The 22262-nt window shown below is 43.4% G+C and overlaps 1 protein-coding gene across 2 annotated transcripts in view; it reads left to right on the top strand.

Moving 5' to 3' along the window:
- The window catches only part of LOC112223837 (integrin alpha-X), a 67115-nt gene that overhangs the window by 27592 nt on the left and 17261 nt on the right, over positions 1-22262 (top strand). For both annotated transcript variants that reach the window (XM_024387091.2, XM_024387092.2), the window contains exons 17-23: positions 1569-1723; positions 3581-3712; positions 3890-3963; positions 4229-4370; positions 4569-4667; positions 10534-10613; positions 10712-10795. In XM_024387091.2, the coding sequence (XP_024242859.1) occupies positions 1569-1723; positions 3581-3712; positions 3890-3963; positions 4229-4370; positions 4569-4667; positions 10534-10613; positions 10712-10795 (766 nt within the window). The remainder of the gene's footprint in view (positions 1-1568; positions 1724-3580; positions 3713-3889; positions 3964-4228; positions 4371-4568; positions 4668-10533; positions 10614-10711; positions 10796-22262) is intronic.

Below are 22262 nucleotides of genomic sequence, written 5' to 3'. Positions count from 1 at the left end.
ATCTACAGTGCATTCGGAATACTTTTTCAAAATTTTGTAACGTTGTAGCCTTATTCTAAAATTGATTAAAGTGTTTTTTTCCCTCATCAATCTATACATAATGCCCCATAATGACAAAGAAAAAAAAGGGTTTTAGAAATGCTTGCAAATGTATTAAAATTAAAAACTGAAATATCAGATTTACATAAGTATTCAGACCCTTTACTCAGTCTTTTGTTGAAGAACTTTTGACAAATATTACAGCCTCGAGTCTTCTTGGGTATGACACAACAAGCTTGGCACACCTGTATTTGGAGAGTTTCTCCCATTCTTCTCTGCAGATCATAAGCTCTGCCATGTTCGATGGGGAGCGTTGCTGCACAGCTATTTTCAGGGTTCTCCAGAGATGTTCGATCGGGTTCAAGTCCATGCTCTGGCTGGACCACTCAAGGACATTCAGAGACTTGTCCCGAAGCCACTCCTGCGTTGTATTGGCTGTGTATCTTCGTCCCAGTCAGGTCCTGAGCGCTCTGGAGCAGGTTTTCATCAAGGATGTCTCTGTACTTTGCTCCGTTCATCTTTCCCTCAATCCTGTTAAGTCTCTCAGTCCCTGCCACTGAAAAACATCCCCACAGCATAATGCTGCCCCCACCATGCTTCACCGTAGGGACGGTGCTAGGTTTCCTTCAGACAAGACATTTGGCATTAAGGCCAAATAGTTCAATCTTGGTTTCATCCGACCAGAGAATCTTGTTTCTCATGGTCTGAAAGTCTTTAGGTGCCTTTTGGCAAACTCCAAGTGGGCTGTCATGTGGCTTTTACTGAGGAGTGGCTTCTATCTTAAAGGCCTGATGGGAAGAGTGCTGCAAAGATGGTTATCCATCTCCACAGAGGAACTCCAGAGCTCTGTCAGAGTGACCATCAGGTTCTTTGTCACCCCCCTTCTCCCCCAATTGTTCAGTTTGGCTGGGTGGCCAGTTCTAGGAAGAGTCTTGGTGGTTCCAAACTTCTTCCATTTAAGAATGATGGAGGCCACTGTGTTCTTGGGGACCTTCAATGCTGCATTACATTTTTTTGTACCCTTCCCCCAGATTTGTGCCCCAACACAATCCTGTCTTGGCGCTCTACGGACAATTCCTTCGACCTCATGGCTTGGTTTTTGCTCTGACATGCACAGTAAACTGTGGGACCTTACATTGACAGGTGTGTTTCTTTCTAAATCATGTCCAATCAATTTTATTTACCACAGGTGGACTCCAATCAAGTTGTAGAAATATCTCAAGGATACAGAATACACCTGAGCTCAATTTCAAGTCTCATAGCAAAGGGTCTGAATACTTTTGTAAATATGGTATTTCTGTTTTTTATTTTTAATACATTTGCTAAACATTCTAAAAACCTGTTTTTTCTTTGTCATTATGGGGTATTGTTTGTAGATTGCTGAGGAACATGTTTTATTTCATCCATTTTAGAATAAGGCTGTAAGGTTAAAAAAATTTGGGAAAAGTCAAGTGGTCTGATTACAGGCACCATACATATGCATGCGAGGAGCTTATCCTTTTCATTAAATGCAATCTCTTTTGCTCCAGATCTTCAAGCAAAGATTAACTATACTTTAACTCTGGATGTGACCCGCCAAGCTCCAAACTATCGTGCTTATATCAGTCCAAAGATACGGGAGAAAAGGAATACTATTACATTAAGACTTCAAGAGCAATGCTTCTCTCATAACTTCTTTATTGAGGTAGGTTTGAAACGTAGGCCTCCATTTAGGTTTGCCAAAAAGTTATCAATCAAGAAAATGACCAGTATTAGTATAACCTCATGCCCAACAACACATACCAAAAACTCGAATCTGGCATTCAGGTGAGTGAACTTAGTCAGCAAAGTATTTTTAATTTGTCATTATTTGAGCTTGGCTCCATATCAGAAATAAATGCAGGAAGGCAGGAAAGGCAGGAAAATCTACAGATTATCTATTGTATCTCATTCTGATGATATCTAGTGGGCCATGAGGAGAGTAACTACAATGTTGTTGACTCATCCTTAGTTTTCTCCTATCACAGTCATTAAACTCTGTAACTGTTTAAAAGTCACCATTGGCCTCATGGTGAAATCCCTGAGTGGTTTCCTTCCTCTACGGTAACTAAGTTAGGAAGGACGCCTGAATCTTTTTAGTAACTAGGTGGATTGATACACCATCCAGAATGTAATTAATAACTTCACAATTGTTAAAGGGACATTCAATGTCTGCTTTTTAAAATTCATCTACCAATAGGAGCCCTTCTTTGCGAGGCATTGGAAAAGCTCCCTGGTCTTTGCGGTTGAATCTGTGCTTGAAATTCACTGCTCGACTGAGGGACCTTACAGATCATTTCATGTGTGGGGTACAGAGAGTGCGTCCATGCAACTTATTATGTGACTTGTTATGCACATTTTACTCCTGAACTTATTTTGGCTTGACATAACAAGTTTTATTTTTTTACTTATTGACTCATGACATTTCAGCTTTTCATTTCACTGGCCAGGCCAATGACAAAAATCTAAATGTACTTAAATTACAATTCAGGTTGTAACAACAAAATGTGGATAAAGTCAAATGGTGTGAATACTTTCTGAATGCACTTGGTGACTACCATGACTCAGGATATGACACAGATGCAGACACAGGAGGCGGATAGTACAGTTCTCAGATTATTTATTGTAAACACGGGGCGGGCAAAGGGCAGGCAAAGGGCAGGTCGAAGACAGACAAGGGTTCGTGATCAGGTCAGAGTCAGGCAGGTACAGGACGGCAGGCAGGTTCGGGGTCAGGGCAGGCAGAGGTTCGTAATCAGGTCCGAGTCAGGCAGGTACAGGACGGCAGGCAGGCTTGGGGTCAGAGCAGGCAGAATAGTCAGAACCGGGAACACTAGGAAGCAGAATTTTTCCTTTTCTGACGGTTATGGTTTCATACTCACAAAGTAGCCTATAGGCCTACAATGTCCCATCTCTCATTGAATTGGACCCACTTTACAGTAGTAACGACAGGAGCTAGGCTACTGTGTATACGTCTGAATAGTCTACTGTAATTTCAAATGTAAACTATATTTAATTTATAAACATAAAACATAATATATAGGTTCATAACCATTGCAGAATAAATTCCTGGCCACCTTTTCTGTACATGATAGGTTCATATGGCGAAGAAGCTTTAGGCTACAACAATACAGCAAACAAGGGCGTTATTGTCACCATAAATGTTGAATGATGTGCCTTTTTCAGGTGGAGTTTTAGTGCTCTAAGCAGTCAAAAGTATTTTTCAGGATCCAATGAGAGAATAGCAGCTGAAACTTTGGAATGACATACTATGTGACTATTATGACTATTATGTGGAGTACACATCAAATTGTATCAGCTTTAAGTCTGGGCTTTATGGCTGTCACATGTCGACAACCTCAAAAGTGTATGCTCATTGGTTTCTCCCCTCTGTCATTACTATACACTCTAAAGGATACAGCCATAGAGCCTTGACATGTCAATGTTAACAATATCACAGTAAACCTCTTTTTAGAGGAGTTTGAATGATATAAAATGTCTCTGAAGATTCTATTTTTTATAGGCTTGCCCAGAGGACTCCCTCAATGAACTGTCCAATGAACTTGACTTCACATTTGAAGGGTTGCCAACAACATCTCCTGGTGGCCTCAGCTCTAGCCTTTCCCCGCAGTCTCCGACTGCAACATATCATCCTGTATGTTTCTTCTCTTAACTTTTGACAATAAAAACTGTGTCAAAGTTGATTTGAAATCCCCTAAAAAAGGCTGTTGTGTGTGGGTGAAGGGGGGGTAAAGATACATCTATATCCTAGTCATTGTGAAGAAGGTAACGTGTTAAGTGAACTTGGTGAACCTCTTTCTTCATCCCACAGTTAGGTTTTGAGATCAACTGTGGAGCTGATAACAACTGCATTGACAACCTGAAAGTGGATTTTAATTTCACTGGGTAAGATCACTAGCATTGACTCAGAGCCTTTTTGTTTTTCTACTGGGTAAGATTAAACTTTTTTTTAAAGAAGTATGATGATTAGAATGTCGATTAGAGCGTTGCAGCAGCTGACGAGTAAAATGGATGAAGATGAAAATGATGATGAAGATGGATAGGATGATGATGTCAATGATAGTCAAAGATTGAGGAAAACAAGCATGATGTAATGACAATGAGAATCATTTCTTTATTACTTTTGCCCTCTCTTTCTCACTTCTCTCAGGAGTTCTGAGGTGAGGGTTGGCATAGATGAGGTGATAAATGTGACAGTGTCAGTCGAAAGCAGGGAAGAGAACTCTTACAACAGCCACGTTATTCTCAAATACCCTGCAGGACTTTCATTCAGGAAGTTCACCATACTCCAGGTAAGAGTACATACAAGTAAGGAGGGGGAGTGAGTAGCTATAAACTCGGTGTTTGAGGGGCAGGAAGGATTTATATTGTTTAAGTGATAGTCATTTCTGTAGGTCCAGTATGTACATTTCCAGTGTTTCTTTGGTAATTTCAGTGAACTATTGCCTGAAGTTGACATAAATTGTCATTGTCCTGTCATTGCTCTCCAGGGAAGAGTGGAGTGTAACTCATCAGACAGTGTGGGAAATGTAATGTGGGGACAAAGTGACTGCACCATTGACAAGCCAATCTTCAAAAGCGATTCTAAGGTCTGTCTCACTTACAACATATGTTCATCATTACAATAACAGTAATATGATACTGTATTGTAATAACATCCCTATTACTTACTAAATAAAACATCCTATTGAACTGTAGAAGCAATCTGTACTCCCTGCAAAAAAAATGTCATTAGGACATCCACAGAAAGTCAGGAAATGGTTACCGAAAGTTGTCAGGAAATTGTTTCATGGTCCTGTGGAGATTTTGTCTAGTTCCCTGTTTGTTCCGGGGCCGTCCCCAAGGACAATTTTAGGATGTTCTGTAGACATTGTGTCATGGCTCTGTGTAGGTTTTGTCTAGTTCCCGGCTTGTTCCCGTGGGATGTCCCGTTTTTAGGGACTTCTCAAGATATCATTTTTTCCTGTCATCGGGACATTGTGTGATGGTCACAAAGGAATGTTCTCCAGGTGACTTTTGTCTAGTTCCCTCCATGTTCCTGGGATGTCATTGAAGGTCAGGTCAGGATGACTTCAGGACGTTCTCAGGACATTCAGTGTATCAGTCATCAGGACGTCGCCTGATAGTCCCCCCCAAAAAAACATTATACCCACCTACCTGGGGATTCACACACTCGTTTCATTACACATCACCCCTAGTTACTGTTGTCGAGCCCATCAAGGCCCTGATTGGTGAACTACTGATCTATTCACAGCTCTTTGTCTGTTGGTAGGTTTAGAGACACCTACACACAAACAGTGCTTTTAACATACAGTGTTTTCAACATATTTGACACACTTTGACATGCATGAATACATTGTACATGTTCATTCATACAGTAAGTATTATTCAACATGTCCTCACCTGGCATTTTAACTCACAACCTCTTGGTTCACCGCATTCTGATTGTCCTGCTATGACACCATGTCTGTGTCAATGCCTGATTCCACCTGTATTGCTACAGTTGCACTTCTAAGTAAATTAAGCTTGGTTAAAAATACACTCAAGAACAACTTTTTTTTTAAATCAAATCAAATTTTATTTGTCACATACACAGGGTTAGCAAATGTTAATGCAAGTGTAGCGAAATGCTTGTGCTTCTAGTTCCGACAATGCAGTAATAACCAATAAGTAATCTAACTAACAATTTCAAAACTACTGTCTTATACACAGTGTAAGGGGATAAAGAATATGTACATAAAGATATATGAATGAGTGATGGTACAGAGCAGCATAGGCAAGATACAGTAGATGGTATCGAGTACAGTATATACATATGAGATGAGTATGTAAACAAAGTGGCATAGTTAGTGGCTAGTGATACATGTATTACATAAGGATGCAGTAGATGATATAGAGTATAGTATATACGTATGCATATGAGATGAATAATGTAGGGTATGTAACATTATATTAGGTAGCATTGTTTAAAGTGGCTAGTGATATATTTTACATCATTTCCTATCAATTCCCATTATTAAAGTGGCTGGAGTTGAGTCAGTGTCAGTGTCAGTGTGTTGGCAGCAGCCACTCAATGTTAGTGGTGGCTGTTTAACAGTCTGATGGCCTTGAGATAGAAGCTGTTTTTCAGTCTCTCGGTCCCAGCTTTGATGCACCTGTACTGACCTCGCCTTCTGGATGATAGCGGGGTGAACAGGTAGTGGCTCGGGTGGTTGTTGTCCTTGATGATCTTTATGGCCTTCCTGTAACATCGGGTGGTGTAGGTGTCCTGGAGGGCAGGTAGTTTGCCCCCGGTGATGCGTTGTGCAGACCTCACTACCCTCTGGAGAGCCTTACGGTTGTGGGCGGAGCAGTTGCCGTACCAGGCGGTGATGCAGCCCGCCAGGATGCTCTCGATTGTGCATCTGTAGAAGTTTGTGAGTGCTTTTGGTGACAAGCCGAATTTCTTCAGCCTCCTGAGGTTGAAGAGGCGCTGCTGCGCCTTCTTCACGATGCTGTCTGTGTGAGTGGACCAATTCAGTTTGTCTGTGATGTGTATGCCGAGGAACTTAAAACTTGCTACCCTCTCCACTACTGTTCCATCGATGTGGATAGGGGGGTGTTCCCTCTGCTGTTTCCTGAAGTCCACAATCATCTCCTTAGTTTTGTTGACGTTGAGTGTGAGGTTATTTTCCTGACACCACACTCCGAGGGCCCTCACCTCCTCCCTGTAGGCCGTCTCGTCGTTGTTGGTAATCAAGCCTACCACTGTTATGTCGTCCGCAAACTTGATGATTGAGTTGGAGGCGTGCGTGGCCACGCAGTCGTGGGTGAACAGGGAGTACAGGAGAGGGCTCAGAACGCCCCTTGTGGGGCCCCAGTGTTGAGGATCAGCGGGGTGGAGATGTTGTTGCCTACCCTCACCACCTGGGGGCGGCCCGTCAGGAAGTCCAGTACCCAGTTGCACAGGGCGGGGTCGAGACCCAGGGTCTCGAGCTTGATGACGAGCTTGGAGGGTACTATGGTGTTGAATGCCGAGCTGTAGTCGATGAACAGCATTCTCACATAGGTATTCCTCTTGTCCAGATGGGTTAGGGCAGTGTGCAGTGTGGTTGAGATTGCATCGTCTGTGGACCTATTTGGGCGGTAAGCAAATTGGAGTGGGTCTAGGGTGTCAGGTAGGGTGGAGGTGATATGGTCCTTGACTAGTCTCTCAAAGCACTTCATGATGACGGAAGTGAGTGCTACGGGCGGTAGTCATTTAGCTCAGTTACCTTAGCTTTCTTGGGAACAGGAACAATGGTGGCCCTCTTGAAGCATGTGGGAACAGCAGACTGGTATAGGGATTGATTGAATATGTCCGTAAACACACCGGCCAGCTGGTCTGCGCATGCTCTAAGGGCGCGGCTGGGGATGCCGTCTGGGCCTGCAGCCTTGCGAGGGTTAACACGTTTAAATGTCTTACTCACCTCGGCTGCAGTGAAGGAGAGTCCGCATGTTTTCGTTGCAGGCCGTGTCTGTGGCACTGTATTGTCCTCAAAGCGGGCAAAAAGTTATTTAGTCTGCCTGGGAGCAAGACATCCTGGTCCGTGACTGGGCTGGTTTTCTTCTTGTAGTCCGTGATTGACTGTAGACCCTGCCACATACCTCTTGTGTCTGAGCCGTTGAATTGAGATTCTACTTTGTCTCTGTACTGGCGCTTAGCTTGTTTGATAGCCTTGCGGAGGGAATAGCTGCACTGTTTGTATTCGGTCATGTTACCAGTCACCTTGCCCTGATTAAAAGCAGTGGTTCGCGCTTTCAGTTTCACGCGAATGCTGCCATCAATCCACGGTTTCTGGTTAGGGAATGTTTTAATCGTTGCTATGGGAACGTCATCGTCAACGCACGTTCTAATGAACTCGCACACCGAATCAGCGTATTCGTCAATGTTGTTATCTGACGCAATACGAAACATCTCCCAGTCCACGTGATGGAAGCAGTCTTGGAGTGTGGAGTCAGCTTGGTCAGACCAGCGTTGAACAGACCTCAGCGTGGGAGCTTCTTTTTTTAGTTTCTGTCTGTAGGCAGGGATCAACAAAATGGAAAAAGCTTTTCCGAAAAGGAGGGCGGGGCAGGGCCTTATATGCGTCGCGGAAGTTAGAGTAACAATGATCCAAGGTTTTTCCACCCCTGGTTGCGCAATCGATATGATGATAAACTTTAGGGAGTCTTGTTTTCAGATTAGCCTTGTTAAAATCCCCAGCTACAATGAATGCAGCCTCCGGATAAATGGATTCCAGTTTGCAAAGAGTCAAATAAAGTTCGTTCAGAGCCATAGATGTGTCTGCTTGGGGGGTGATATATACGGCTGTGATTATAATCAAAGAGAATTCTCTTGGTAGATAATGTGGTCGACATTTCATTGTGAGGAATTCTAAATCAGGTGAACAGAAGGATTTGAGTTCCTGTATGTTTCTTTCATCACACCATGTCTCGTTAGCCATAAGGCATACGCCCCCGCCCCTCTTTTTACCAGAAAGATGTTTGTTTCTGTCGGCGCGATGCGTGGAGAAACCCACTGGCTGCACCGCCTCCGATAGCGTCTCTCCAGTGAGCCATGTTTCCGTGAAGCAAAGAACGTTACAGTCTCTGATGTCCCTCTGGAATGCTACCCTTGCTCGGATTTCATCAACCTTGTTGTCAAGAGACTGGACATTGGCGAGAAGAATGCTAGGGAGTGGTGCACGATGTGCCCGTCTCCGGAGTCTGACCAGAAGACCGCCTCGTTTCCCTCTTTTACGGAGTCGTTTTTTTGGGTCGCCGCATAGGATCCATTCCGTTGTCCTGGTTGAAAGGCAGAACACAGGATCCGCTTCGTGAAAATCATATTCTTGGTCGTACTGATGGTGAGTTGACGCTGATCTTATATTCAGTAGTTCTTCTCGACTGTATGTAATGAAACCTAAGATGACCTGGGGTACTAATGTAAGAAATAAAACATTAAAAAAACAAAAAACTGCATATTTTCCTAGGCACGCGAAGCGAGGTGGCCATCTCTGTCGGCGCCGGAAGTTAACTTTTATTTATCATTTATCATAGTGATTCAGGAGTTACATTAAAACAGAGTAATATGCCCCATTAACATTAGACAACTATACAGAAAAGCCACAAATTGCAGAAATAGGTCAATCAAATCGATTAGAGAATAGTCAGATTAACTGATAACTGAAATACCAGTGGCACTCTTTTGCTAAGTGCAGACATGTGTTATAGGCAATAAATGTGTGGGGGACTTCTGAATATGCTCCAGATCTTGTGGTGCAGCAGAAAGATCAGTATATCCAAATCCAGAGGTTGTGAGTTCAAATCTCAAATGGGGTCATAATGAAATGTAAGTACTCTAAAAGTGATCATGTTATATGTAATTTTATTGTCATTTACATTATTTTAGCTGAACAGTGTCCCATTTAGCTCAAACCCCCTCTCCCATTTCATTACTTAACTTGTAAAACAAATGTCCTGAGGATGTCTTGAGGATATCCTTATATTGTCCTCAACAATGTCCTGTTAACTTAGAGGGAACTAGACAAAGGTCCCCCAGAAAACGTTCCCTTGGGACCATCACACAAAGTCATAATGATTCGTAAAATGTATGTTGGTCCTGAGAATGTAAAAAAAACAAAGTCCTGACATGGTCCTCAGTGACGTACTGGTACTGTACCTTACAGGGATCTAGACAAAGGTCCCCCAGAGAACATTCCTTTGGGACCATCAAACAACTTCCTAATGACAGGAAAACATGCATGACTTGGGAACATACAAAAAACATCTTTAGGCTTGTTCTAGTCCCCAGAACAAGCTGTGAACTAGACAAAAAACTCCACATACATTCTAAGAGCATCCTTTAACCATCGTTTGGGGACGTCTCCGGAACGAAGATTTTTTAAAAACAGGGGACCATGACAGACCGTTTTAAGAATGTCCTAAAATCGTTCTTGGGGACATCCCCAGAACAAACTGGGAACTAGACAACACATCCACAGGACCATGCCACAACATCCTTTTCTCCATTTTGTGACATTCTGGGAAATTCCTAACGACCAATTATTATTTGAAGGCCAGGACGTGCCTGAAACGTCTCCTTCTGAACATTGACATTGAATGCCCCAGGGATAACGTCCTTTCAGAAACAAATAGGAGCCTATTTGTAAAATATCCTAGTCGTCACCAAAATACCTTTTTTATTACGTTATACTGTGACCAAACAGGGATCTGTACTGAACATCCCTTTATGGTCCCAATGATAACGTAACGTTTTAAAGTCCATAGAACTTTCTCAGAACGTCAGTGGGATAACATCTCACTGAAACCCTAAAAGGGAATTTATGGGAACGTCGCCTAATGTCCGTATGACATACTTTTTTTGCTGGGCTTCTACAGGAGTCTAAGGTCATATTTTAAATAAACATTGTATTCTCCTTCCCTTCATCTCAGGCTCTCTTAGTAATTTCCTATGGGATTGATAGAAACACTCAATTTGGCCAAATTATGACATTCACTGCAAATGCCTCAAGGTATGTGCGGTACACACTCAGATAAAGTTATCATGTCTTATGATGTTTTGTCTAGCAATATTTGTAGTAACTGCATTACCCCGTCTCATCCCGTTTAGTGGAAATGCACATTCGCCAAAGAGTGAACTTTCCAAAGTGAAAGAGATTGGTGTGAAATACAGCATTTTTGTTGTGATTAAAAGGTATGTGCTATTTAATTTTCATACCATATTTTCCAATATCTGGGTCTAGCTCGTTCTACAAATATAGGGCCTTTTATGTCCCTCAGACATTATTTGTGTACATTTTAAAAAAACACAATATTTTGCAGTTGAATCACGTACATCAATGCTCTAACTCAGGTGTGTAAAACTCAGTTTGCCCTGGGGGCTGCACAAGGTCCGGAGGGTCGCACTGAAAATGTGTTATATGTCCTCACTGTCAAAATTTGCAAAAGATAGTCCTTATCCATCGTTTTTGGAATTTCCAATATTCCTTGACTGTCTAGCTTTAATTTCAGGAATTATAAACGAGATGGATACAGTCAATAAACTGTACAAATCAAAGAGGTTTGGAGGCACCTTAATTGGTGAGGATGGGCTCGTGGTAATGGCTGGAGCAGAATGAGTGGAACGGTATCAAACACATGGTTTCTATGTGTTTAATGCCATTCCAATCGCTCCATTCCAGCCATTATTATGAGCCGTCCTCCCTTCAGTAGCCTCCACTGGTATAAATATAGGTTGAAGTCTGGGCTCTGGCTGGGCCACTCAAGGACATTCAGAGACTTGTCCCAAAGCCAGTCCTGCATTGTCTTGGCTGTGTGCTTAGGGTCATTGTCCTGTTGGAAGGTGAACCTTCGCCCCAGTCTGAGGCCCTGAGCGCTCTGGAGCAAGTTTTCATCAAGGATCCCTCTGTACTTTGCTCTGTTCATCTTTCCTTCTATCCTGACTAGTCTCCCAGTCCCTGCCGCTGAAAAACATCCCCTCAGCATGATGCTGCTACCACCATGCTTCACTGTAGGGATGGTGCCAGGTTTCCTCCAGATGTGATGCTTGGCATTCAAGCCAAAGAGTTCAATCTTGGTTTCATCAGACTTAGGGCTGTGGCGGTCACGATTTTTGGCCGCCTGTGATTGTCAAGCAAATAACTGTCAGTTTCACGGTAATTGACAGTTAAATAACATAAACACATTTAGCATCTCCTTGACTTCCAGACATAGCCTACAAGCCACTGACGCAGACCTTTTTTTTTTTTTTTTTTTTTTATTATTTTTTTATTTCACCTTTATTTAACCAGGTAGGCTAGTTGAGAACAAGTTCTCATTTGCAACTGCGACCTGGCCAAGATAAAGCATAGCAGTGTGAACAGACAACACAGAGTTAAACATGGAGTAAACAATTAACAAGTCAATAACACAGTAGAAAAAAAGGGGAGTCTATATACATTGTGTGCAAAAGGCATGAGGAGGTAGGCGAATAATTACAATTTTGCAGATTAGCACTGGAGTGATAAATGATCAGATGGTCATGTACAGGTAGAGATATTGGTGTGCAAAAGAGCAGAAAAGTAAATAAATAAAAACAGTATGGGGATGAGGTAGGTAAAAATGGGTGGGCTATTTACCGATAGACTATGTACAGCTGCAGCGATCAGTTAGCTGCTCAGATAGCAGATGTTTGAAGTTGGTGAGGGAGATAAGTCTCCAACTTCAGCGATTTTTGCAATTCGTTCCAGTCACAGGCAGCAGAGAACTGGAACGAAAGGCGGCCAAATGAGGTGTTGGCTTTAGGGATGATCAGTGAGATACACCTGCTGGAGCGTGTGCTACGGATGGGTGTTGCCATCGTGACCAGTGAACTGAGATAAGGCGGAGCTTTACCTAGCATGGACTTGTAGATGACCTGGAGCCAGTGGGTCTGGCGACGAATATGTAGCGAGGGCCAGCCGACTAGAGCATACAAGTCGCAGTGGTGGGTGGTATAAGGTGCTTTAGTGACAAAACGGATGGCACTGTGATAAACTGCATCCAGTTTGCTGAGTAGAGTGTTGGAAGCAATTTTGTAGATGACATCGCCGAAGTCGAGGATCGGTAGGATAGTCAGTTTTACGAGGGTAAGTTTGGCGGCGTGAGTGAAGGAGGCTTTGTTGCGGAATAGAAAGCCGACTCTTGATTTGATTTTCGATTGGAGATGTTTGATATGAGTCTGGAAGGAGAGTTTACAGTCTAGCCAGACACCTAGGTACTTATAGATGTCCACATATTCAAGGTCGGAACCATCCAGGGTGGTGATGCTGGTCAGGCGTGCGGGTGCAGGCAGCAAATGGTTGAAAAGCATGCATTTGGTTTTACTAGCGTTTAAGAGCAGTTGGAGGCCACGGAAGGAGTGTTGTATGGCATTGAAGCTCGTTTGGAGGTTAGATAGCACAGTGTCCAAGGACGGGCCGGAAGTATATAGAATGGTGTCGTCTGCGTAGAGGTGGACAGGGAATCGACCGCAGCAAGAGCAACATCATTGATATATACAGAAAAGAGTCGGCCCGAGAGTTGAACCCTGTGGCACCCCCATAGAGACTGCCAGAGGACCGGACAGCATGCCCTCCGATTTGACACACTGAACTCTGTCTGCAAAGTAATTGGTGAACCAGGCAAGGCAGTCATCCGAAAAACCGAGGCTACTGAGTCTGCCGATAAGATTGGTGATTGACAGAGTCGAAAGCCTTGGCAAGGTCGATGAAGACGGCTGCACAGTACTGTCTTTTATCGATGGCGGTTATGATATCGTTTAGTACCTTGAGCGTGGCTGAGGTGCACCCGTGACCGGCTCGGAAACCAGATTGCACAGCGGAGAAGGTACGGTGGGATTCGAGATGGTCAGTGACCTGTTTGTTGACTTGGCTTTCAAAGACCTTAGATAGGCAGGGCAGGATGTATATAGGTCTGTAACAGTTTGGGTCCAGGGTGTCTCCCCCTTTGAAGAGGGGGATGACTGCGGCAGCTTTCCAATCCTTGGGGATCTCAGACGATATGAAAGGAAGGTTGAACAGGCTGGTAATAGGGGTTGCGACAATGGCGGCGGATAGTTTCAGAAATAGAGGGTCCAGATTGTCAAGCCCAGCTGATTTGTACGGGTCCAGGTTTTACAGCTCTTTCAGAACATCTGCTATCTGGATTTGGGTAAAGGAGAACCTGGAGAGGCTTGGGCGAGTAGCTGCGGGGGGGGCGGAGCTGTTGGCCGAGGTTGGAGTAGCCAGGCGGAAGGCATGGCCAGCCGTTGAGAAATGCTTGTTGAAGTTTTCGATAATCATGGATTTATCGGTGGTGACCGTGTTACCTAGCCTCAGTGCAGGGGGCAGCTGGGAGGAGGTGCTCTTGTTCTCCATGGACTTCACAGTGTCCCAGAACTTTTTGGAGTTGGAGCTGCAGGATGCAAACTTCTGCCTGAAGAAGCTGGCCTTAGCTTTCCTGACTGACTGCGTGTATTGGTTCCTGACTTCCCTGAACAGTTGCATATCGCGGGGACTATTCGATGCTATTGCAGTCCGCCACAGGATGTTTTTGTGCTGGTCGAGGGCAGTCAGGTCTGGAGTGAACCAAGGGCTATATCTGTTCTTAGTTCTGCATTTTTTGAACGGAGCATGCTTATCTAAAATGGTGAGGAAGTTACTTTTAAAGAATGACCAGGCATCCTCAACTGATGGGATGAGGTCAATGTCCTTCCAGGATACCCGGGCCAGGTCGATTAGAAAGGCCTGCTCACAGAAGTGTTTTAGGGAGCGTTTGACAGTGATGAGGGGTGGTCGTTTGACTGCGGCTCCGTAGCGGATACAGGCAATGAGGCAGTGATCGCTGAGATCCTGGTTGAAGACGGCGGAGGTGTATTTGGAGGGCCAGTTGGTCAGGATGACGTCTATGAGGGTGCCCTTGTTTACAGATTTAGGGTTGTACCTGGTGGGTTCCTTGATGATTTGTGCGAGATTGAGGGCATCTAGCTTAGATTGTAGGACTGCCGGGGTGTTAAGCATATCCCAGTTTAGGTCACCTAACAGAACAAACTCTGAAGCTAGATGGGGGGCGATCAATTCACAAATGGTGTCCAGGGCACAGCTGGGAGCTGAGGGGGGTCGGTAGCAGGCGGCAACAGTGAGAGACTTATTTCTGGAGAGAGTAATTTTCAAAATTAGTAGTTCGAACTGTTTGGGTATGGACCTGGAAAGTATGACATTACTTTGCAGGCTATCTCTGCAGTAGACTGCAACTCCCCCCCTTTGGCAGTTCTATCTTGACGGAAGATGTTATAGTTGGGTATGGAAATCTCCAAATTTTTGGTGGCCTTCCTGAGCCAGGATTCAGACACGGCAAGGACATCAGGGTTAGCAGAGTGTGCTAAAGCAGTGAGTAAAACAAACTTAGGGAGGAGGCTTCTGATGTTGACATGCATGAAACCAAGGCTTTTTCGATCACAGAAGTCAACAAATGAGGGTGCCTGGGGACATGCAGGGCCTGGGTTTACCTCCACATCACCCGCGGAACAGAGGAGGAGTAGTATGAGGGTGCGGCTAAAGGCTATCAAAACTGGTCGCCTAGAGCGTTGGGGACAGAGAATAAAAGGAGCAGATTTCTGGGCATGGTAGAATATATTCAGGGCATAATGCGCAGACAGGGGTATGGTGGGGTGCGGGTACAGCGGAGGTAAGCCCAGGCACTGGGTGATGATGAGAGAGGTTGTATCTCTGGACATGCTGGTTGTAATGGGTGAGGTCACCGCATGTGTGGGAGGTGGGACAAATGAGGTATCAGGGGTATGAAGAGTGGAACTAGGGGCTCCATTGTAAACTAAAACAATGATAACTAACCTGAACAACAGTATACAAGGCATATTGACATTTGAGAGAGACATACAGCGAGGCATACAGTAATCACAGGTGTTGAATTGGGAGAGCTAGCTAAAACAGTAGGTGAGACTACAACAACTAATCAGCTAGCACAACAACAGCAGGTAAAATGGCGTTGACTAGGCAGGGAGGGTCGGATTAACAACACACAGAGCCTGAGTGCGGCTGGGGCCGACAGATAAAACATAAACAAGCAGAATGGAGTACCGTGTTTGTTTGTTTTTTTAACCTTTACTTTACTAGGCATGTTTGTTTGTTTTTTTAACCTTTACTTTACTAGGCATGTCATGTCATGTAACCTTTCGGTTACTAGTCCAACGCTCTAACCACTAGGCTACCCTGATTAACGGACAGTCTAGCATGCATCAGCTATGTAGCCAAGTGATCAGTGTCCAGGGGGCAGCGGTGGATGGGGCAGGGAAGCTGGACTGGCGAGTGTTATCCAGGTTTTTTTTTTAAACTGTCTGGCTGTGCAGAAGGTAAAAGGTAAAAGCCGCTGGCAGTGGCTAACAATGACTAAATAGCTTGTAGCTAGTTAGCTGGTTAGCTTCTGGAGGTTCTTGAGTGTGTTCTAAAAATTAAAAATAATAGCGATTCTGTATCACATTGGGTGAGGCAGGTTACCGGAAGGTATAAACAAATTAAAAATCGAAAAGAGATAGAAAGTAAATATGGGTCCAGTGAGTGTTTGGGACGCGGCGATTCAGACGGTTAGCAGGCCTGTGCTAACAAGCTAACAGTTAGTAGGCCGGGGCTAAACAAGGTAGCAGTTAGCGGACCGGGGCTAAACAAGCTAGCAGTTAGCGGACCGAATTACAAGGCCGAATTAGCAAGCAAGGAGATAGCAAGGGCTAGAAAGTTAGCCTTTGGGGCACGTCACGATGGGGTGAGTCTGTTTATTCCTCTTCATGCGGTGACATCGATAGACCGGTCGTGGGTCCGGATATTGTAGCCCAGGAGTATGCTTCGGTGGTAGCATAGGAGCTCTGGCCGGGCTAGCTTCAAGCTAAGTGGGTGGAAACGCTAGCCAGGAGTAATCATCCGGGATTGCGGTTAGCTAGATAGCTAGTTGTGAAGATCCAGCTGAAAATGTTCCGTTTGTGGTGGGAATCTGGTGGGTACCTGGGGATAATAAAAAATAAAATAATATATCCGTTATGCTCTGGTTAGAGTCGCGTTGTTCGAACTGGCGAGAGCTTTCCGAGCTAAAGGTTAGCTGATGACCGGTTAGCTGAAGACCGTTAGCAATGGTTTGTTGACTGATAGCTGGTAGTTAGCTGGCTAGCTTCAGATGAGGGGTTCCGGATCCGAAGTAAATATAAATGCTTTAGAAAAATAGCTACATTGGGTGAGGCGGGTTGCAGGAGAGTATTTAGAAGTTGAGGTTTAGCAAAATGTTTTAAAAGATATGCGAAGAAAAATATGTATAAAAAAACGATATATACAAGGAACACGACAAGACGTCTGACTGCTACGCCATCTTGGATTAGTGGAACATCTGGGCATGGTAGAACACCTTTGGAACATCTGTTTGAAAAAGTATAATTAATCCATGTAATATATGAGAAATATATACACTTTCTCAAGAAATCCATTATTTACTTCAGACAGGTCTAAAGAAACATAATATGAAGAAAATGTAGTCTACTTCAGATGAACAAATCCATGCAGGATTTCGCTACAAGCATACTCAGAGTTGTCCTGATGTTAAGTCCTGATCTGGCTATGCCAAATGGCTGTGGGCTTCACTACTTCATTCAGCGGACAGGATTTGCTTGGAATTCCGTGGCATTATTTTATATTATTTTATAATATAAAGAATACAATTGAGAATAGCTGAATAAAATAGAAAGGATATTTTCTCCAAACAATTTGAGACACATGCCGCTATCCTGTGTTGAGCGGTAACAAAGAAATAGGTTGTACTATATCCTTAATTTAGAGTTATTAACAACTTCTTAGGGATCAAATCCCTTTAGCGGGATCGATTTTGACAACATCCAGTGAAATGGCAGAGTGCCAAATTCAAATTAAATTACTATAAATATTAAACTTTCATGAAATCACACATACAATTCACCAAATTAAAGCTACACTTGTTGTTAATCCAGCCAACGTATCAGATTTGAAAAAGTCTTTACGGTGAAAGCAAACCATGCTATTATCTGAGGACAGCATCCCATCAAACAAAGACAGACAATCATAATTCAACCCGCCAGGCGGGACACGAAACTCAGAAATAAAGATATAATTCATGCATTTGACCAGCTTCTTCTGTTGGCACTCCAATATGTCCCATAAACATCACAAATGGTCCTCTTGTTCAATTAATTCCGTCGTTATATATCCAAAATGCCCATTTATTTGGCGCGTTTGATCCAGAAAAACACCAGTCTCAACTCGCGCAACATGACTACAAAATATCTCATAAATGACCTGTAATCTTTGTCCAAACTTTTCAAACAACTTTCCTAATACAACTTTAGGTATTTTTTAACGTAAATAATCGATACAATTTTAGACGGGATGAACTGTGTTCAATACCGGAGGAAAACAACGTGAGCAAGCTTTTCAGGTCATGTGCCTCTATCAAACAGTACACTTCACCCGACCCTTGTTCTGAACAGGGCTACTTCTTCATTACACAAAGGAAAAACATCAACCAATTTCTACAGACTGTTGACATCCAGTGGAAGCGATAGGAACTGCAAGCAAGTGCTTTACAAATCCAGATGCCCATAGAAACCCATTGAAAAGAGAGTGCCCCCAAAAAAAGAAATTCCTGGATGGTTTGTCCTCGGGGTTTCGCCTGCCAAATAAGTTCTGTTATACTCACAGACATCATTCAAACAGTTCTAGAAACTTCAGAGTGTTTTATATCCACATATACTAATGATATGCATATCCTAGCTTCTGGGCCTGAGTAGCAGGCAGTTTACTTTGGGCACGCTTTTCATCCGGAAGTGAAAATACCGCCCCGTAGCCTTAAGATGTTTTAATGTATCTTTAGTTGTTCTACAAACGTTGAGCTATATGTTTTGATTTTTAATACATTGTAAGGCTGCATGATGCGACTCTAATGATGATTTGAAAAAAGTTGCTTGAAAGGCATGAGATCATTCTTTGTTTTTTGTGTGGACTCTACACTACATCAGTCTCTCATTCACAATTTGACAAGCACTTGATAACGCCTCAAATTCCCCGGCGGCATCCCCTTTGTGTGGCCGTAATGCACCCTAAAAAAAACTTGCCTTTTGCGGCCAGTGGCTGTTGTGCCCTTGGCCCGGTGTGCTGCATTGTGCCCTTCTCCCTGAGTGCTGCGTACTACGAAGCACCTCTCACTCACATGGCTCTCCGTCATGTGATCGGGTCTTTCTCACAGGCTGCAAGTGAAGACAGACTCATCGGGGACGCAACTGTGTGTGTCCTTATCCAATTCCGAGGTGCAAATTGAAGATATTGGAAGAACTGTCCACATTTGCATTTTGTCAGCCAACAAAATGAGTAGGCCTAACGAACAGCAAAAGCACTAGCCTATGTCAATCTACTATTCCACATAGTACAAAAGTTGACATTCTTTTCTGTGAGGGAAATAAATATGTTTTTTAAATTTTTATTTTATTTATCCAGTATTTTACCAGGTAAGTTGACTGAGAACACATTCTCATTTGCAGCAACGACCTGGGGAATAGTTACAGGGGAGAGGAGGGGGATTAATGAGCCAATTGTAAACTGTGACTCAACACCTGGATTTGGTCTTATGTAGCAACATTTTACATAGTGTTTTACATTGGATAAAATCAGAGACTCCGAGCTACAAAATGGTATATCATACACTGCATTTGTGAGGAACAATGGGAAATTCATTCTGCTTTGAAAGTTGATAAACTTGTAAACTCACTTTTCAGAAAATGGCCTTCGAATGTTTTGGTAACTAGTGAAGAGATCTTCTTTGTCTACACCCATTCAGCATTGTTCACACCCTCTTAAGCTTTAGCCCCACCCATCTCGTTTCGCTGTTGGAGCGTTTAGAGCGCACACTTTGTTTACCTCTGGATAACATGAAAACAGCCTAATCAGCTCTGCTAGCAACAATTTCATTACGCTTTTTTGTCTACGTTTACTGACAACTGCCATATTCAACGGGTATTGTACACTTTAGCTTAAGACATGTAGCTAGCTAGCAAGCTAGGCAAACAATGAAGAAAAAAAGGTGTAAGATCACACGTCCCATAACGTTAGCCAGTTAAACAACAATGAACACAGTGCCAAATCATGTCATGACTATATGTTGGGAATATGCTGGGAGCTAACCAACCAGGTTCAATGTTAGCTAGCTAACATTAGTCTCTAACTAGAAAAGCAAACAGCTCTGGGATACAAATAATAACGTCAGCTAGGGAGCCAGCCAGCTAACGTTAGTTAGCTAGCTAACAGTACAATTTTGCTTGAAATAAACCACTTTCTGTCAAAATTCGAAACGTTTAATATCTGAAAATGTAGCTAGCTATCTTACCTGTATACATCATCATGCATGATGAACGTGTCTCCCTGTCACTAATTCCATGACATGGTTGCCCTTAGTTTGAAGATGTAATCCGGACACAGGTGTTTTCTCCATCTCTTTAGCTATCATACTCTAATTCCAATGATTTCAAAATTTGATCCTCCAGAAAGTTCTGGAGCTCCACTACACAATGCATTAAAAAAGTTGAATTCGACAGATTACCAACACAGACTGACCAGCTCAAATAGACAGAAGCCTTCTTTATGGCAGACCAATCCTATATGGCAGACCAATCCGAACTGCTTTCTCCCCCAATTGCATAGCCTGTAGAAATGTTGTGCAACATGAGCTCATAGGATCTCATGAAGTGTTTGATTAGATTTTCGATTACATTTGCATTTATGTCAGTGATTAAAGGAACAATAGAGTGCTGAGTACAAGGCAGTTAGCAAGTTTGGTAGGCTACTAATGACCATCAGCAGCATCAGAGCTTGGAGAAGCCTAATTGCCATGACCAAACGGTCACATGGAATTTAACTGCCTTCATGACTCGTGGCCGCCAGTGTGGTGGTAATACAGTCAATACAGTCAGGAGTGGCTTCCGTCTGGCCACTCTACCATAAAGGCCTGATTGGTGGAGTGCTGCAGAGATGGTTGTCCATCTGGAAGGTTCTCCCATCTCTCCAGAGGAACCTTGGAGCTCTTTCAGAGTGACCATCGGGGTTCTTGGTCACCTTACTGATCAAGGTCCTTCTCCCCCGATTGCTCAGTTTGGGTCTTGGTGGTTCCAAACGTCTTCCATTTAAGAATGATGGAGGCCTCTATGTTCTTTGGGGACCTTCAATGCTGCAGTGATTTTTTGTGGTACAATTCCCCAGATCTGTGTCTTGACACAATCCTGGTAAAGTAGACCTTACACAGCCTGGAGGTGTGTTGGGTCATTGTCCTGTTGAAAACAAATGTCCCACTAAGCCCAAATCAGATGGGATGGCATATCGCTGAAGAATGCTGTGGTAGCCATGCAGTTTAAGCATGCCTTGAATTCTAAATAAATCACAGACAGTGTCACCAGAAAAGTACCCCCACACCATAACACCTCCTCCTCCATGCTTCACAGTGGGAAATACACATGTGGAGATCATCCATTCACTAACACCGTGTCTCACAAAGACATGGCGGTTGGAACCCAAAATCTCAAATTCAGACTCCAGACCAAAGGACACATTTCCACCGGTCTAATGTCCATTGCTCGTGTTTCTTGGCCCAAGCAAGTCTCTTATTCATATTGGAGTCCGTTAGCAGTGCTTTCTTTGGAGCAATTCGACCATGAATGCCTGATTCACGCAGTCTCCTCTGAACAGTTGATGTGTCTGTTATTTGAACTCTGTGAAGCATTTATATGGGCTGCAATTTCTGAAGCTGATAACTCTAATGAACTTATCCTCTGCAGCAGAGGTACAGTGCCTTGCGAAAGTATTCGGCCCCCTTGAACTTTGCGACCTTTTGCCACATTTCAGGCTTCAAACATAAAGATATAAAACTGTATTTTTTTTGTGAAGAATCAACAACAAGTGGGACACAATCATGAAGTGGAACGACATTTATTGGATATTTCAAACTTTTTTAACAAATCAAAAACTGAAAAATTGGGCGTGCAAAATTATTTAGCCCCTTTACTTTCAGTGCAGCAAACTCTCTCCAGAAGTTCAGTGAGGATCTCTGAATGATCCAATGTTGACCTAAATGACTAATGATGATAAATACAATCCACCTGTGTGTAATCAAGTCTCCGTATAAATGCACCTGCACTGTGATAGTCTCAGAGGTCCGTTAAAAGCGCAGAGAGCATCATGAAGAACAAGGCACACGCCAGGCAGGTCCGAGATACTGTTGTGAAGAACTTTAAAGCCGGATTTGGATACAAAGAGATTTCCCAAGCTTTAAACATCCCAAGGAGCACTGTGCAAGCGATAATATTGAAATGGAAGGAGTATCAGACCACTGCAAATCTACCAAGACCTGGCCGTCCCTCTAAACTTTCAGCTCATACAAGGAGAAGACTGATCAGAGATGCAGCCAAGAGGCCCATGATCACTCTGGATGAACTGCAGAGATCTACAGCTGAGGTGGGAGACTCTGTCCATAGGACAACAATCAGTCGTATATTGCACAAATCTGGCCTTTATGGAAGAGTGGCAAGAAGAAAGCCATTTCTTAAAGATATCCATAAAAAGTGTTGTTTAAAGTTTGCCACAAGCCACCTGGGA

The sequence above is a fragment of the Oncorhynchus tshawytscha genome, linkage group LG24, assembly GCF_018296145.1.
Source record: "Oncorhynchus tshawytscha isolate Ot180627B linkage group LG24, Otsh_v2.0, whole genome shotgun sequence".
NCBI lineage: Eukaryota > Metazoa > Chordata > Actinopteri > Salmoniformes > Salmonidae > Oncorhynchus > Oncorhynchus tshawytscha.
The sequence above is the reverse complement of the archived record's forward strand: the minus strand, read 5'-3'. Positions and strand labels throughout refer to the sequence as shown.